The 19,092-nt window shown below is 35.5% G+C and overlaps 1 protein-coding gene and 1 long non-coding RNA gene across 17 annotated transcripts in view; one reads left to right on the top strand and one right to left on the bottom strand.

Annotated features, from left to right (window-relative positions):
• The window catches only part of LOC310900994 (uncharacterized protein), a 382,517-nt gene that overhangs the window by 231,563 nt on the left and 131,862 nt on the right, over positions 1 to 19,092 (top strand). Inside the window, exons 6-7 of one of the 16 annotated variants that reach the window (XM_083839824.1) lie at positions 2,650 to 2,688; positions 7,797 to 8,443. The exons of the other annotated variants lie outside the window; for them this stretch is intronic. Coding sequence (XP_083695950.1) covers positions 2,650 to 2,682 — 33 coding nt within the window. The 3' untranslated portion in view covers positions 2,683 to 2,688; positions 7,797 to 8,443. Of the gene's footprint in view, positions 1 to 2,649; positions 2,689 to 7,796; positions 8,444 to 19,092 lie in introns of those variants that run through there. 16 annotated transcript variants of the gene reach the window in all.
• Positions 8,232 to 13,409, bottom strand: LOC310900995. Its single transcript, XR_014585517.1, has 2 exons — positions 10,268 to 13,409; positions 8,232 to 8,471 (listed from the first exon to the last, which is right to left on the bottom strand). It is a non-coding gene; the product is annotated as an uncharacterized lncRNA (long non-coding RNA).

Genomic DNA, 19,092 nt, shown 5'->3' with positions numbered 1-19,092 from the left:
TTACCTTTCCAGTTCTCTTCCCCATCTCACCAGGGAAAAGTGAATGATTGGCTGTGTAGGGTTTAGCTGTCTGCAGGGGCTAAACCACAACACGTGAAAAAAACAGTGTGAGCAGGGTGTGTAAAGCAACTCACGTTTAGTTTCCACAAAATAGATGGATGAAAAGAAGGCATACCCTTCATGTCCATTATGTACAAAGGTAAACAAGCAGAAGTGTGTGTGTTGTCCTTGTGCTCTCAATACAGAGCTACAGAAGTAAAAGGTCAAGTTTAATACTGCTTTTCTTCTGTATGAGTCCTCCAAAAAGTTGCTATTTTGTTTGACTTATTAAATACTTCTGCAAAGAGATGGTATGGGACCTTTCAAAGATGCTGGATGAAACCAAGCCCAGCCTCTGATCCTGGTTGAGTCTTGGCTTTTTTGTGTAGTCAGCTTTCTTCTGCACAGAAGCTTAACCGTTAAAGAAGAAAAGGGAAGAGGCTGGAATGTATCTGTGTGTCATCTTGATGGAGCGTGTTCAGCTCACACTTGGATCCAGGAACTGCAAATTAGTTCTGAGTGTGAGGTCAGGATGTTTGTCTGGGAGTCATGAAGAACTACAATTATGAAATAATATGAGGGAGAAGGCCAGGAGTCTGAGATCCTTTCCAGTTTCCTTCTATATTTTTAGTTGCTTACTTAAATCACAGGCCTGAGATTGTTTACTCTCAAAATCACTGAATCTGAGAGAGATCCTGTATGTGTCTGCTCAGTGCCTGTGTTGGATTGCTGGATAAATATTCAGCTCCAAATCTGTGTTTTTGAAGGCAGAGATTAAATTGCCAACTTTTAAAAGCCAGCAAGTTAGTTCCTGATTATTAAAACTAATGATAAGCCAGTTTAAGTGACTGGATTCCATTTAGATGATATTTAAAGGTGCACACAGTAAATACAGTAAAGATGAGCTTACAATTTTCAGGAGAAAAATTGTTGCAAAATATTGAACAAAAGACACAAAGGCAGAGCTCACAAGTTAAAATACTGACAAAACACATCTATAATTACTTTGATAATGGTTTGTATATCATGCATATCATGTATATCATATAGACAATGACCAGATCATCTCATGTTTCCCCAGCCACAAGATTTGCTGCCAAATTTAGCCCCTCAGTATAAAGCATTGTTAGGCTATTTGCCAAATGGGAAGTCAAAGTGTTAATCACCACATAGGTAATTTATAGCCTTTCAGACTTCACATTGAAAGGTCTGCTTTTTAAGAAGGGAAAAAATTATATAGAGCAAATCAAAAATCGAGAAATGCTCTAGCTTTCTCGAAGAAGGACTAGAACACTTGCAGCATCTAGACTTATCCACTCAGCAAGTCAATAAGACTAGAACCCCATATTACATGAAGGGCTGATAGTAAAATATACTGTAGCAATTTGCATTTGGAGAATGGGTTCATACATTTGGGAGATATGAATTTTTGTGAAATTCTGCATCATCATTTCTGAATTTCCATCTTTTCCACACCTGCAACTTCACATAGCCATGTCTTTCATATTAAAGAGAATCCAATAATTACCTCTATATTTGTCTTTTCTTTTTTTTCTTTTCCTTTTTACTTTTGGAACCTTTTATAGCAAGTCTGTAGCATTAGAAAGATTTATTTATTTATTTATTTTGCCAGAATGGGTCTAACAGTGTTTTACCAAAGCCTACTCTAATGTTTCTCTAAAGAACATCCTGATGCTTTTCATATAGACACAGACCTCTTGTGAGCTTGAACAGGAGCTTCTCCTTCTCTCTGAGTGGGGTCACATACTGGGGAACATATGACCCTATTCTGATGCACATCATGCATCAGATGCATGATGAGTGCACACATCATGCATTATGCATCACAAATCATGCATCAATGCACACATTCCAGTCAAGGATTCCTGTCATGCCATCTAACAAACATGGGACCACAAATATGGACAATACATTTCTCAGACATTCAGTAGCCTGGAAGCCAGGCTTTGGGTGACTGACTCTACCATAAAGCAAGAAATTGGAAAAGAGACTGTTATGGGAAAAACAGGTGACTTCAGCACTATTGCAAAAACATGGGAAGGCTGAGAGAGAAGAGAGAGCAAAAGAAATTGGAGGGAAGTCTCCTTTCCCTTACTTCATAGCCTACTAAATCCATGCAGGACATGTCTGCACATGTATATATGTGTGTGTGTTAACATTTTGGCACCTTCTTCAGTACAAAATTATTAACAATTATCTTAACAATTAGGATGTATATGCTGAGTACTCACTGCATTTTCTGCCATTCCTGAAACCATTTTCTCCATACTGATTGCCACCTTCAGGACTCTGACTTCTTTCTAGCAGTGGCACACTACTTTTATTACACTGACAAAGGCAAAAAATTCATTATTTCCTTTTAGCAGGTTCAGGTTATGGTATGTCTGTATGCAAGGTCAGAGGTTTGTCTGTATTAATTGGGAAATTTTACCTTTTCATGTGTTAATAAGTGATACATTAGTCTGTTGCAAATGGAAAACTGTTCCCTATTGTTAACCTCATATATTAAAAAATTCATAAATCAGTAAAACTCTTAGACCTGCTTAAATGAGACTACAAATTATAGGTTTTTTTTTTTTTTTTTTTCAGGAGAGAAGGTCAAGATCTCTTTTTGAGCTCTGAAAATATGTATGAACCACATTTTCAAGACTTTTTTTTTGCTACTGAATGTGTTAATCTCAATTTTCTTTTTTAAAAGCAGTGTGTCATGGTTTCATCCATAGCAGCACTATAGAAAATATTGGAAATTTATTTATTTTGCAGTGAAACATGCATGACAAGTAATTTATCTATTCTTGTGCTGTTTTCTATTCATTTCTTCTTTCTGAAGTTACTGAGGGGAGTGAGAAATAGGTAATTGACAGATCTGTTTATCAAAAATTTGTTTGAAATTGCTGAGTGTCAAAATACTTGAACAAATCTATCTGGGCAGTACAGTGGTAATACTAGAGAAGGTGTCTACTGAGAGGATCAGCTTGCTCTATATTTCTGCAGAGGAATAGAGTTTAAAACAATGGAAAATTATCAGAGGCTTATAGAAGACAAGAAGTGCTGGAAAGGCAGGAATAGGGAAAGAAAAACAAGTTATTGTAGTATTGTAACAAGTTGAATATAGATTCAGGTGACCTGGGGACCAGGGAGACTAACAATGATTTCTTCATACACAGATTTTTTTTTTTCTAAATTTTTGGTTGAAAAAAAAAGGAAAGAAATAGAATGTGGAGTGTCAAATTCAAGAATTTTAATATGATTTGCATACTTTCTACTGCTTTTTAATTAATTAATTTATTTTTTAATGACATGCAAGAACATTGCAAAGCCTGCTTCTAGCCTATCAACTGTACAAACTGTAAACTAGAAGATCATAAATGTAAGAAGGTATTTGGAGGAAATGTTTGTAAGTCTAGGACTTGATTCATATTGTAGGTCCTACAATGCCAGTAGTCCCGTGACCAAGTTTACTGAAAGCAGTCTAGTTACTGAATCAGTTGTGTTCTGCTCCAATAATATGTCCCAAGATTAAAGATAAAACCATAGGGCTTGACAACCGTATAGTTTTATCTTTCTGCTGTTTAATGCAGTTTGATAAGGAAATTTGGCAGGTTGCTTCTCTTTCTTCTTAGCTTGGCTTACTGGTTTATCTCTGTCAGGCAAAGAGTAGAATTTAGAATTTAGTTTCTGGAAAAGGATGAGATATAGAGTATTTAATTAATTTATTTATTTTAATGTAAACCTTTCTATTTTAAATAGCATCCACAAAACCTATAGAAGACATTTTCTCCCATGCCTAGGTAATATCTGATCACATTTGCACAGGATTTGAGTGAAAAATTTTAAAACTCTGAAATTATATTTCAGCAAAGTATGTCAGTGATATTTTACATTGTTTCAGCTTTACTGCTAGCAGCAAGTTAGATCAGAGTTGCTAGTGCCAAGGAGTGGATGAATTTTTGTTTTCAATATAATCTTACTCATGGTTTCATTGCTCAACTAAACATGGCTCTTTTATTGCTCTCAGGCAACTGGAAACATTCAGGTAAGGTCAAATCCAATGTAAATGGAAACGTGTATCCTACAGCATAGAGAAGATATGCAACATTTTTTAAACATGTTTTGAGCGCTTATGTTCCTCACAGTCTTATATGCTCTGTACAGGAAAACCTACTACTACTGTTGCTATCCCTGTTGGCAAATGCAGTTGTTTCTTGCTTCTTTCCCTCACAGGACATGTTTAGTTGGAAAGCCTGACAATGTGGAGTTCAATAACTGCCCTTTCCTTCAGACAAATGAGTTTTTTTTTTTTTTTTCTTGTCCTGACAAGTGTGCTGGAAACTCTTTGACCTTCTCTTTCACTTTTCCTGTTGCACAAACACCACTGGATTGTATCTTCCACATATAATATAGTGGCTGACTTCACCAATTTCTGAATCTTCTGTTATTCCTGTAAAGCAAAACCAAAAAGCACTGTAACTTGGAATCATGGACATTGCAAATCTGATCTTCAACCATAAAAGCTGGCACAATTTTGCTAAAGCTGATGCCAGTTTACAGCAGCAGTTCTCAGCTTGCAGGGGGTGAAAAGAATTTTTGAGCTTTGCAATCTGTCTTAAATATATAGATGTAGTTAAGAATGCAAGTAACCATTTTATAATCTAGTTTGTCTTGGAGTAGGACTCAGTCAGTAGAATTTAAATTCTACATTGATGGGGATACAATAAAATGCTCTGTGTTTTTCATTCTTGTTCTGAACTGGAGCACTAGCACAGCTATAGTGTTTGTGAACTTGAACAGATAGATTTGAAATGGATCTAGCTTGACTCTGAGCCATGTTTTGAGGAAGGATTGTGTTTTATTTGACCCACACCAGTTAAACTTTCATCTTGATTGTGATTATATTTCCAGATGGAAATTATTATACCCTTGTAGCTACAATATCGTCATGCTGTAGCTTTCCAGCTACTCCTGATCTGGAAATTATTGGTGAGGTTATATAATATGGTATTGTTTTGTATTGTAGTGAAAATCAAAATGTTGGAATTTTATTTTTTACCAAAATCACACACAAGAGGAACCTTCAAATAGCAAGTAGCCTGATGAGTTGGCCATATGTCTTGAGCATAAGAAACTCTTCTACTTGTTAGGTGTGCATCCTAATGAGCTCCTTTTGTAACAGTGCAAAGAATCTAAATGGCTTTGAAGCCAGAAAGCAGGAGCCTTATTCTGTTGATTGCTTAATTCTACTGTAGGTCCCAGCAGTATCTAATCAAATCTCTAATTTTGCAGTTTACAGCAGAATTACAACTCCATGATGAATATTCGAGTTCCACTCTGATTCTCTTTACCTCAAAACTGATGTCCTCTTCATACATCTGTATTTCACATTTCAGTGCAAAATGTTTCTTCACAGGAATGCATGTATATGTGTGTATTTGTCTTTGCATCAGTAGCATTGCCATAGTTTTCTCATTCTCTCATTAAGTTGGCCTACAGACAATAATGCAGCTGTAACAAGATTAATAGGTTGGCTACCTTTAAGCTGCTTTCTGCATGAGATAATACGAATTTGATACTTAGGATAGAGCACTGACCCTGTACTACATCTGGCTTTTGTGTGATGGCTGGTAACACTGATAGAAATGTACCTCAGATTACCATGGAGTCAGGTTGCTGTCTCTGGCAACATTACAGGTACCTTGAATTAAGAATTTGACAACTGCTGTTCAAATGTAGAAGTAACAGGCAAAAGAAATGAACATTTGAAGCATATTGCAACCGTAACTGTTATTAAGAAACCCCTCCCTGCTACATTCAGAAACTGCCATTGCTCTAATGTGTCTGTAGACAATGAGACTTCACAGTGTTGGTTTGCTTCCTGCTGAAAGCAAGACTAAAATGAACAGGCAGAGGGAAAGAGAGGGAGAGTAGATAAGAGAGACTGACAGACAAGGGGTAAAGCTCTTTGTTCTGTTACTTGCCTGCTATGATGGTTGCCTCTGAGGCTCAGCAAACTCCTAATTTCCAGTCTACTTTTTTCTAGTGGCTGGCTACACCTTCAAAGTTAACCTGCAATAAGTTGTCAGGGAGTATAGAAGGGAGGAAAAAAAAATGCCTATAGAAAAACTCTTAGCCTCGACATGAATGCTGTGCAGAGTTAATAGTAAGCATTCGGACCACAGAGAGTGGAAATTATTCTAATAGAAAAAAAAATAAAAAAGAAAGCAAGCAAACTATTTATGTCATTTTGAAAGACTGTGATCTAGAATTACAATAAAGATGAAAAGCCTGAACAAACTAAAGGCTAAAAAGAAGTGGAAAAACCTCCAATAAACTAAAGCTAAATTCCTTTTAATGTTTCTAATGTTCTGCTCCAGTTTCCAATAATCACTAGGATTATTGGTGTATGATTCTTACAAGCCTTAAGAGAATATGCCTGTTAGGGATTTACTCTTTCTTTCATGACTTTTATATAACCATGTAAACTGCTATGAAAAACAGATAGTTGCCCACAATGTGAAATAAAGAAGAATGCAAAAGAACCCTGCATACAAAAAAGGATGAAAACTGCAGACAGTATACAATGAAAGTTCTGCTGGAGAGGTTCAGCTGGGTTATTTCCAAAGGCTCTCTCTCTCCAAAGACCCAGGTTGCTGTAATTTGCTTATGGTCTGCCACTGACTTTGATGCCATTCAGCTACTACAGTTTCACAGTTTGCAAGTGTTTCCTACGAACTTAAATAGGGCAATCCAGCACAGAGGGAGGAAATAGTTTGGTTAAAAGGCAAATCATGATACTTAGTTCATCACTGTCCTTTACTTCATTTGTTCCAGTGACACACAGCTACTCCAAGCAACAATATGTAAGCTGTTCAGCTAGATGCTATATGAATGACTCTATTTTGAAGTCTGATATACTATTATGCAATATTCTAGGACTGATTTTAGTGGGTGTTAGGCATTTTGATGTTTTGAAAACCTTGGTAAGTTTCAGTCTATTTTTATTGAGGCCCAGAAATCACTCAGAGGTGTTCAAAACTGTTCACTGATTTTCAAACTGTCAAAACTAGTGGGCATTAGGCACCTGATATCTATCCCTTGATGGGTTAGATCCACTGATCTGCTGCTTTGAATTACTTTTATCTCACTGATTATGAGCACCTGTCTCAAAACTGTCACTCATTTCCAGGGACATCATCCACATCTGCATGCAGACTCAAATCTGTCTTACATCTCAGACTTTGGCTCTTTTCACCTCAGCAATACACTGTCTATTTAACTTAGAGAGTAAGGTCCAGTCCTTTCAGATCATTACGTTTGTTTGCTTGTTTTCCTGTTTGATTTATTTATTTGAGTAAAAGTTCTCAAGCTTTGCTTTCAGATTTATGCATGGATAAATATCTTTGTGCACAAAAGAACAGAAAGTGATCTTAGATTTGCACTAAAAAGAAGTAAAAATTTAAGAGTATAAGCCTGTGGTTTGTGTGTGAGAAGGAGGGTCTTTCTTTCTTTTTTTTTTTTTTTTTTAATATCATTAGACTTTTATTTAAAACTAACAATTGAACAAGAAATCATTTTTCTCTGACTCTTGAATGTTTAATACCCTGAAACCATGGGTTTTGGACAACTGTTTTCTGCCCAAAAGTCTTGGCTTCGCTGTCCATTACTGAGTTTTATATTAAAACTTATTACATCAGTATTTCACTTTTTTTTTTTTTTTTTTTTTTTTTTTTGCAAAGCAGCAGGTGGCGTTTTTGAAAATCTGCCCATCAGTTGTGGAATCACACCTCATTTATTGAGTGGACTTACTCCATTAGCTTAGCATCCATTCTGACAGGAGCACTTGTTTTATACATTGCTGGGACTTGTTTTAAGGCCTTTATATGTTAAAATTTGCACCACTGAAGGCTTTTAGAGTGCAGCTTTCACTAAGCTGATTTCATAAAGGTCACTATGCTGGGAAATTCTTTCATTATCTTGACTTGGAAAATTAGTTTTAAACAGCAGGTGCATATAACATGCACCAAACTGAGTTCTGTTATGCAACTGCATTGATTAACTGCTTTTGTTAATGAACAGCTACATGTATAAAAGTGGTGCTAAGGTAGGATACTAATGATTTCATACAGTTCTATGAAACCACCAAAAGTGAACTATAATAACTTATAACGTGTAGATAGAGTTGAAGTAATGTTTTTTGAGCTAGCAACAACTATGGACAGTTCCTGAATAGTGAATAATATCCCTGTTATTCCCCTGTGGTAATGGGGTTGACTGGGGATTCCCGACTCCAAGTCTGCTTGAGAAACTGCATTTCTTGGACAAACATGTGTCTTCTGATGTGTTGTGATCTTACATATTCGGGGTTGATTGTTTGCTGAAGAGTGAGTTTGTACAACATGCTGAAGGAAGGAGTTCTGTGAAGAAAGAACAAGGGTATGAGGAGAGCACAACAAACTGCCAGAACTCCTGTGCCAGCCTATCTGTACTGAAATGCTCAAAATATTCTGTTGAAATAGTTTTAGTTTTGACCATAAATGTTTTGAAGTTTTCATGTTTTGCTCAAAATTTTTAAGGAACCTGAAACTTTCTGTAGAAAACAACTTAAGTTTTGATCATTTCAACAGGTATTGGAAAGTCAGGTATATGTTATCGCTGAGTTGTTGTTGCTGTAACATGGTAAAATGCAGAAGCCACATTGCTACAATACGCACAACTGCTGCAGCTTTGGGTTATGCACCCAGAGTAGTTTCACTGCACAATTCAGCTGACATTAATAAAAAAGTCTATAAAAATGAGTTGCTTATGGACATCTTGCCTTCTGTAACTTAAATAGATCTTGAATTTATCCAAAGCCCTAACTTGACAGATTCTTGAATGTTGAGAAAAGTAAAAATAAGCTATGAAAATTTGCAAGACATGCATGAAACTATGCAGGTATCTCCCATTCTAGCTAAATAAAGCCAAACAGGCTGATCCTCCGAGCCACTGTGTAGCTCAGTGCTGTCTGGGTTTTGTAGCTGAATTTGCCAACCATTGTCTACAAGTTAGAGGGCTGTGATTATCAAGTTCTTGGCTGGACATCTTAGCTGGGGCACAGCTCCCAGTAAGCACAACTAGATTGCTTCCAGAACTGTAATGGCTTGTGTCCATATGTCTCAGGTGTCTCCGCTCCTTGCCTTCCCACACTTCTTGTTCTTGGGTTAGAGCTGACAGAGCCAGATTAGGTCTGACACATTTGATGGCAGTAAAAAAAAAAATAAAAAACAAAACCAAAACCAAAAAGCCTTCCCCTTTGCTTTCCCTCCTTCCTTCACTGTGTGGTGTGTCAGGACTGGTGCCCAAATAGCTCACTGCATTACTTTATTTATTTAATCCTTGGTGCAGAGTCTGTGAATAGCAAGGCAGTAAAGAAACTTACACAAAAGTTTGGCACAAGGAAAAAAAAAAAAAATCTGTTCCAGGTCCTCAACCAAGACCCTAGTTTCACAGCAAATGAAATACTCTTCAGCAGAGACTTCTGAATGATGGTACTTTTACCATGCTTTCAGACTTTTGAAGGTCTAGAAAAAAATTAGTTCTTCTAATAACCTTAAAAAAGTTTGGAGAAATACTGCAATACTGGCTAAAGTTGCTTCTGTATAGAGGCTAAACGTTACTTCCTTTTATACATTCCTATGTTCTTTCAGTACATTAAAATGTAATGGTGAGTGTATTTATGATTTATTTATAATCTTCTCTTTTGAATATGCTGCATATATTTCTTATTACAATTGAAGCTGTTTGTGTTCTGAGTGTTTTTCTTTGCTCAATGACATCTCTAAAATAGAGAAAGCTAAAACGTTCTGCATAGAATGTACTAACCCTGTTTACTTGTAAGCATAAAACAAGATTAAATTACAGCTTAACAGAATTTTAATAGAAACCTACAAACTCAGAAAAATAAAAATTTTAAATTCTAGTTGAAATTTAGAAAGCAAGCAGGCCATTCCCATGTAGCTACAAACAAAAATGGAACAAAATTAAAAGGTAATACTAAATTTAGCACATAATGTACAAATCTATAGTATTTATAATTTTCTTTAGTAATAATACAATGCTCTGAAGTGAAAAAAGTCCATTTAAAAATAAGTATATGGAAAATTGTAAAGAAATTAATTGTTCTATCAGTGTCTTTTCGAATCTTGCTCAGAATTAGGAAAATCTCTCTTACCACATCTCCCTCCAGAATTTTCAGTTTAGGGGTATCCTGCTTGCCCCTTTCCTCCTTTCAAAAGCAATGAATTGCTGCTTCTGTTTCCACTGAGCTGTCACATCTCCAGATCACATTGACAAGGCAATACACAAGGCATCTTCTACAGATGGATTGTGAAGGTGCTTCAAATGCAAAGAAGAAAACATGACACACCGTCTCAGCTGAGCTGGGTAAAGGTCTTACTTTTCTCCAACATCAGCTAGTCCCCTTGGATATTATTTAGGGATTATTCCTAATGAACACTGTTGGATAGAAGCAATTGCAACCCACGCAATACAGAAGTTGGATTCTGAACTTCAGCACTTCTTGTCCCTCTAAGAGGTGAAGTATCATCTCTGACCTTGCTATTTCATAGACAGCACAACTGATACAGTCAGTGCCAGTAATAGTTCCACACTATCTTTTTATTCAGCGGAAGTAAGGCGATGCAGGAGCACAGAGTGGTGTCAGCTGCCTTCTCTTAAGTGAGAGATTGCCTGTGATTTTCCAGTTCCCCAAGTGTGCCTGTTTGAGATGCAGCAGCTGGAAGCCCAATGCTTAACCGGCAGGCCCAACCCATAAGCAGGGATTATTCTTCCTCCTTTTTTGAGAACACTGCATGAATTGGCATGATTGCAAGTACTCTCACTGCAGGGAAGATACACTATGAGATTTTAATACATAGCTAAAATTACAGCATTAATTCTAGTATTGTTTTGATGCTTTAAAATTATTCTCTTCTGAACCCTTAATGTGGGATACTACCAATCTATAGTTTGAAACTGGTTTCAAGCAAATATTTTTTCAAATTTGCTTTAAATTTTAAAACAAAATTTGGATTTCAGAGAGTTTATCATTTCCTAGCCTCTAAGGCTAGAAGTCTTCATGAGACTAAGGAATTTGCATTTTATGTATTATGGAATATTGAATTGCTCCCAGTTGCCTATGCACAGAGTTCAGTAGATTGTGCTAAAGTGAAGCATCTCTTCCAAAAGGGTATCTGATCTTGATTAGAAGAAAAAAGATGGAGAACCTGCTCTTAGTAATTTGTTATGAAGATCATTCATCTTTGCTGTTAAAAACACAAACACAATTTAAAATGAGAATTTGCCCAGCTTCCACTTCTACCTCTTGGATTTTATCCTGTATTTCTCCAGTAAATTAGTAGGCTTACCTTATGTATTTGTCAAGAAAATAAATATACCTCCGAATTATAATCAAAGTACTTTTCTAAATGAAGACAGTTGTAACCCATTGCATGCACCAGAGCTATAATCGCTGTGATTTAACTGGTAAACAAAACCCATGTGTTGGTGGTAGAACAGTGGAAAAACCTACAGAGGTGAATGACAGGCTTAGTACCAGTGACTCAGAGATCTCCTTTGTCCACTCTTAATAGACCATTAACTCAAGTTACTTGTATGCCTGCTGGATATATAAATGTTTAACATTCTCTTTGGTTGCTTGTATGCTGAAAATGTTTCACCTAAACCTGTGAGAACAGGACAACTTCACATAGTTTTCTGAATACAGAACAGTTGTGAAAATCTCTGCCACCATACTGAGTTACACTCTCAGTCTTCTAATGAGGTTGTGCAACTGTCTTTTTTGTTTTTGTTTGTATTCTTTTCAAAAAGACTTTCATATTTAATCATATCAGCCTTGAGTGTTCTAATACCCTCAAAATACCCTGCAAAGTACAGGTACTTTAGAATGTTTAGCTTACTGATTACTGCCTTCCTCTCATTTTTTTTTTTATAGCACATTATCTTATTCCTCCCCCCAGCCTTATTTATTTTTTTATTTTTAAATGGTATTCCCTTTGTCACTAAGCCAGGATGGGAGTTTTATCTGTAAACTCTTCTCCATCAATCTTGGAATGTCTTTTTGGTTTTCCAATGAATTCTTCTGATAGAACTTCCCATATAACTGCCATTTTTCTTTTTTTTCTGCCTATTTTTTTCTGAACAAGATTTTTTGCTGAAGTTTTACTCAGCTTTGGGAAAATAAAAATAATTGTAAAGACATTTTCTTTCTCTTTCTAGTCTGTCAAAAGACTCTTGAATATGCAAGATCATTAAAGGTACTTCTAACAGGTGTTTCCATGAGTTCATACTCACAAAGATTAGCAACGTAACTGGTTATGTTTGGCATGTGATCTGATATTTCTCTTGGCTTTGGCTTAACTTGAAGAGTTTCTCATTCAAAGATGCATTTTTATACTAAAAAATAAAAAATAACACGCATTTTAAAGCATATGTGTGTACATATTTATGCATAAATATATTTCTATATGTAATATGTTTATAATACAATACATATAATTTGCAAATGGAAACAATTTTCTGATTTGAAATATGAGATATGGGGTTGCAGAATTGATTATCAGCTGCAAGAGCAATCAAAATGGAGATGTATTGACATTATGGAATCTGAAACAAAAGCACTAAAAATAGATGAAATCCTGAATTTTATTCAAAGCAGCCAAGGAGATTGTTGTAATGAATGACATAATCCATGTTCTCTGGGGGCTGATGCCTTCCACAGACTGTTAGACTGGAAAAGACCAATTATAGTTTATCACCTAAGCCAATACTTTCCCTACTTAGGGTTGCCCCCTGTAGTTTATGTTCAAGTGTTTTGTTTAATACATTTGAAGTGAGTCATTGCTGGGACTTCTGTAACTTTTGGGAGCCTAACAGCTGCCATCATTAACAGGTTATCTTTAAAAATTATTATCTTTAAAATTATTTTCACTCCACATTAGGTATTCATGTCTTAAAGATCTTGGATGCAGTGTTTTCTTTACACAGATTAATTGATAACATTTTTCCCAGAAAAACTAGTGTAGTTTTTTTCTCTTAAATTTCTGGTGTCAAAGCTAGACGTTGGTATCAGTGTCAATACAATTTACAATTTATACTTGGTCTTTTTTATTTTTTACTCCATCTTGAAGAACTGAATGTGGTTTTATTCTTTTGCTTGTATTTTTTGTATTTATGTCAAGTTATAATCTCCAACAAGCAGCACTGGACTCTCTCATTATTTATTGTTTTGATGCAGAGAGCAATTAAATATAATTAACTGGATGATTATCATTTGCTGGTAGAATTTGCTAATAATGCATATGCTCCTGCAGGGAGTTGCTTGCTATTTCCTGCACCAGTGATCTGATGCTGTTTGGAGAGAGGCTTTTTTTCCCTCTCTATTTACTGCTTCACTGACCTGAAGAAGGAAGAAAGTAAGTGTACAAAAATAAGTATGCCCCCGTTCATGAGCAGCTATCTCAAAAAGAGCTAAGGGATAGAGTTTCACATTTATTTTGTTGCAATGCTAAGATGCAGAAATGCTAAAGTATTAATAACTGGACTTTGAAAGAAAAGTAATGATGCAAGTTTTTTACTGTCCTTGTGATACTGGGGAACTCATTCAAATCAAAAGATTTTAGTTCATTTTTGATTTATTTTCCAAGATGCTTTTGTAGGTGTGAGATTCTGTGTCAGTAAGATGCTCTTTATGCATGTAACACTGGTATATTACTTTATTAGGAGTGGAAGTCATCCTTTTATATAAATCTAGTCCGGTATGCACACTACTAAACTCCTTAAGCCTTAAGACATTCTGCACACAAATCTAAGTGGTGCTTAGTTGAGGAATGGGTATCCTGCGCAGTCGTTTGGTAATTGCCACTATTAAGCTGATTCCTCCAAACTGATGTTAATGTATGTCTTTTTGCCACTACAGAAGGTGGCAAGCTGAGTTTCTGAGATATTCAGCAGCTCATCTTGTCTAAAGGTAAAATTTCTGTTATTAATTTAACACTTGGTCCTTCCTGTTGGAATTCATAATTGTCTCCCTTTTAACACTTTATGCCTATGACTATTATGGTGTGGTAGAGCACTTTCTATGCAGCTAAACCATGACCTTTGTTTTGAAAAAGAATTATTTAATGGTCAATGTTATTATCATCCAGAAAGACTTTTTTTTTTTTTTTTTTTTTAATATTTTGGACTTTTAAGCAATAAACTTTTATTGCCACCTGTATTATAAACCCATCTAACTCTTTTCTTAATACACTGCTTCTGTGAGATTTCCCTGACTGATGGTATTTTGACTATTCTTGTAATGTAACCTTACCTGTAGAATATTTTTCCAGCTGTTTAAAACATTTCTAAAGATGTTTTAGAGCATCTTTCTGCAGATAACCTCTTTCATGCAGACTTTCAGGGCTTTGTAAACTTCTATGTTTCTGTTTATATTCTTGTATTCTTCAATGCTCACTAAAAATCTCTTTGGATGTGTTGACAAACACCATACTTAATACTTAGACCGAAAAATAATTCAGATGACTGTGCAAATGTTAGCTAATTATATCTCCTGTCATTCTGTGAGATAAGCTAGCCTTACCATCCACATTTGCACAGATGGGAAATTCAAACAGGGAGATTTTAAAGTGATTTGCCCTAGGCCAAGCCACATGAAGCAGTCTCAGAGCTGAAAACTGAGCCTGGGAATTGTTGCATTCCACATTTGTTCTCAAACCATAGCAATTCACCTATGTTTTGGACATAAAATGACTCTGCATAAGTATATCTGGTGAAAGTACTGAGCATTTAGTTCAAACTATTCTGTGTTTCTGGCAACAACAATAGCTATACTGGAAAGAACCTAAGAGTCATGCATCTTAAGGGACAGCTATGATAATCCAAATTGCTGCATTACATAGCCATGTATTTCACCCAATATTTCTTGCATCTGGTCCCCAAACACAGAAGCTGAGCCACAGCTTAAAGCAGACATTTATTGGCATAGAGGTTTTATGGAGTTATTTACAGTCCTTTCTCTCTCTTTTGCATGCCAATAAATACACACACAGTTTGTATTTTTTTTAAGGAAAAGATGCTGAAAAGAAGAGTCTTGCCACTTTTGTATGTTGTTTTAGGATAATGTAAGTGCACAGCACTATATATGCATACTATATATATGTTATAAATGTATATATAAGGAATTCCAATAGTCACTGTATCGTGTAGCAGTTCTGAATAACCAGGGAAGCAGCATGTGAACTAAAAAAGCTGAATAGTCAGAATTTGATGGATAAATGTAGCAATTCATAAAGGCTGAGTTTGGGCACAATGTTTGTTGTGCAGGCACAATATATAAATGTCCCAAATGTGTTGTCAGATCTTGTTCAGTTCCTTTAGAACTGTCTTCAGCAGCACTTCATAGAAAGTTGTTGAAGGTCTTTACTTTGTCAAAAAGGAAGACTTAAAACCAAGTTTCAGAATAAGCCAAACAAACAAACAAAAAAAAACCAGACTAGATACCTATAACTTCTGTTGGGTTCGCGGTATTTCTTAAGGATAACTTGGATCAGACAATCGTACTGCAAAATGAAGGCTAGGATTTTAAAATTTTTAGCTAACATGCATAGAGCAGAATTCTATTATACAAACAGCAAGAGCAGATGCAACACATACAGATTCTACCACTTGGAAGATGATTTGTTTTCCAGCTGTGTTCATTTTCTTTAGCTAGATTTTCTAGACCTCAATTCCTAGGTCACCTTGACAGGCGAGGAACCAAGTCCAATCTGGGTGCTCTCAGGGCTAAGTTTGACAACACTCTGTAATTACTGTCTTCATAGCTGACCTATGTAAAGTATCAGTCAATGCAACTGCTGATTTGGACATGTAGCCAGCTAAAACTTCAACTCTTCTATAGCTATTTTTTTTAGTCATGGTCAAGCCAGCATCTCTGTGTTATTCTATTACTACTTTTTGCTATTTCCACACCACGTTGTCCTTCTTTCTGACCACATCTTGCTCTCACTACTTCCCTCAAATTAATCATGTTATAAGAGAAGTAGGCAGAAGTAAGGAATTTATTATCTGTAAGATAATAAGCCAGCTGTCTGCTTGCTGAATTCAAAATTCTTTCATTTGCAATTTTCTCCTGATACCACCTTGATATTTATCTTGGGAGGTATATTCATACCTTGTAATGTAAAAAGCACTTTCAGTCCAAGCAATTGAGAGAGGCAGATAGTTCTCCTTACTCAAGGGAGTTAATTAAATACAAGTTTGTGGTATGCCTATCAATGCATTCGCGAGGGATATGCTGTTGCAAAAGGAAATATTCTGTGAGGTTTATAAACCTTTAATTTAGAGTTGTCTGGTTTCTTAGAGTTACACTTATAAAATACACAGAACTGCTGTGTTCCATACACTTAAAAAACCTTAGTCTCTTTAGAAATGTGGTGTTGGGCATTGTCAAATGGAATAGCACCATGAGTAACACTTTAATAAAGTTCTATCTATTTAAATCTGATTTGGGATATGAGAATTATTCCTCTTTCTCTGCATTTTGCAGTGTCTTTTCTGACCCATTTCTTTTTTTCTGCTTTGACAGATGAATTGTGAAATCTTAGAGGCAGTCTCTGAAAGAGACCTAGCAGCAGCCTGGCTCCTATAGAAGATGTTCAGAACAGGCAAATGGAGTAACCTGAGAAAATTTGCTCTTTAAAGATTTCCCAATGAAATAGGAACAGTAGATGTTCTTGTCTTATGAAAATATGATATTTAAAAAAAACATTCCTATGCTGCATTAGGATGAAATGTTGACATTTATTAATTAAAAAAAAAAAATAACTCATGGAATAACGTTCCTGTTGAGCAAAGCGTGCAGATTTTACTACAAATAAAATTTAAAACAAAAATATCATATTAACTTGAAAATTAAAACTTTTTACCTGGCTGTTTCAAACAAAATAAAGCCTTGATAATCACCTTGAGAGTATATTCCAAAAGGCAATTGATTAGATTTGAACTTAAAAAAAAAAAAGAAGAAAATATCGAACAATATTTTCCAATGAAAACCACAGTTTCTTTAAACTTTCCTGACCAGTTATATCCTGTATAGTATTCATCTGTCTGCTTCCATATCCAGAATGGGGGGATGTGATACCTTGATTCTATAACAATGTCTATTAGCAGAAGAGAAAGAAAAAAAACTGGGGGGAAGAAAAGTGAAAAGGAAAGTGAGGAGGTGGTATTATAACTCTATTAATCATTAATCGTCTATGAATCATGCTTATCCTGGGAGGAGCTCCAGGTAGCACTTAAAATGCTATCACTATGAAAAAATATTTTATTTCTACATTATTAGGCATTCCTTTGTGAGGCCTCCATTATGTAAAGTAGCTGTCAGCTCTGGCAAAATCTATTACAATTATCTTTATAGCACTTACATGTGCACAGCCTTTGATATAGAAGAAGTGAAAAAATATTTTGTTTTTTTTTTCTTTCACATTCATAAAAAAAAAAAATAAATACAGCATATGTAACCCACCTATAAGTGTGACTCTATATCTTTCCAGTAAGTACTGGACTTGGGGTAGTTCCTACTTGTCAGATTTCAGGTACATTTCATTGACAGTATTTGAAAGTTTCAAATACTGTGCAGCGTATTTCATGTCTGTCAGACTGCTCAAGACCAGAAACAATCTATATATATCTTGTTCCACCTGCTGCTGCATCGTTTCTGATAATGGGTTTTGAACTTGCAGGACATAATCGATCAGATAATTATTTCAAACCACTGCATTAGCTACTTTGGTGAAAGATATCAAATGTGGATTTAAGATCCATGGTTCCATCCATGGTTAAAAATGGTATCTTTTGAATTTGCTTCCTCCATTGGCTTCTAGTGTTTTCTGAGAATTTTCAGTATTACTCTGTAGCTAACACTGAAATCTAGAAAACTACAGGATTAAAAATATTGTATACGGGACAGTTATTGCCATATGTTAATGCTTTACTAGGGAGCACTGCACACTTAGTAAAATATTAGGTGTTATAAAATCTTCTAGTGTGTTTTAGTCTTTGGTATATGATGTGATTGTTTAGGCAAAATTGTATTCCACAATTGGCAATGGCACTCTTCCATTTTCTACTTCATGTACCAAGACAGCTTTACAAAAAGACATGCAGCAAGTTATATAACTATTGTTTGTACTTTTATTTCTGTGATACTAATAAATATGTTCTCCATAACACAATATCAAATCTCTTTATATCTCTTTTCAGTATATTAGTAATATCAGCACATGCTGATTTCCTAGGTAAAGGTGATCTCTTTCTGACAAAATAAACCATTCTTCTCTCTCATCTGTGAACACTTTCCAAAATTCACAGTGAATTGGTTATTGCTGTTGTAAAGACAACACCTTATTTACCTTTACTCTTCTCTTTTTATTCTCAATCCTGTTCACTATGTGTTTTTCAAGGTATTTTGGGGAACTATATTTAAAAATGCCAAAGTAATTACAGTTAAACATTGAAAAAAACCTAAAACATTCTTGATTTCTGTTCAGATGTGCCATTTCAGGAGGAATATTGTTTGGTTTTCTTCACTTTTTATCAAACCTTAAGCATGCACCATGGCCATGACAAAGTAAAAAATCTAGAAAAGTAGCAGTCCAGAAGCAGTAAGAGCATACTTACGAATGTGCTTTATAAAATTAGTGGGAGGCATTGCTATTCTAACATCATTCATGACCCTTAAAACCAACTTGCCAAAAAGGTTGAAAATTGATTCAGGCTGACCTGAGAAGGCTGACCTTTTAACAAAGGATGTGTTTTTGCCCTTAGCCTGTTTAATGCTAACATGACAATGAACTAGACTGAGATAGTTTTCAAGGTCAAAATAAGCAGAAGGTAGTTAGTGAATTAAGGGTCACCTGTCCGTAGTGGGTATGATAAAGCTTCTGATTGCACATGAGAAATTACTTCTACATAGAACTA

This window comes from Anser anser (assembly GCF_964211835.1).
Source record: "Anser anser genome assembly, chromosome: 5".
NCBI classification, from domain to species: domain Eukaryota; kingdom Metazoa; phylum Chordata; class Aves; order Anseriformes; family Anatidae; genus Anser; species Anser anser.
The sequence above is the reverse complement of the archived record's forward strand: the minus strand, read 5'-3'. Positions and strand labels throughout refer to the sequence as shown.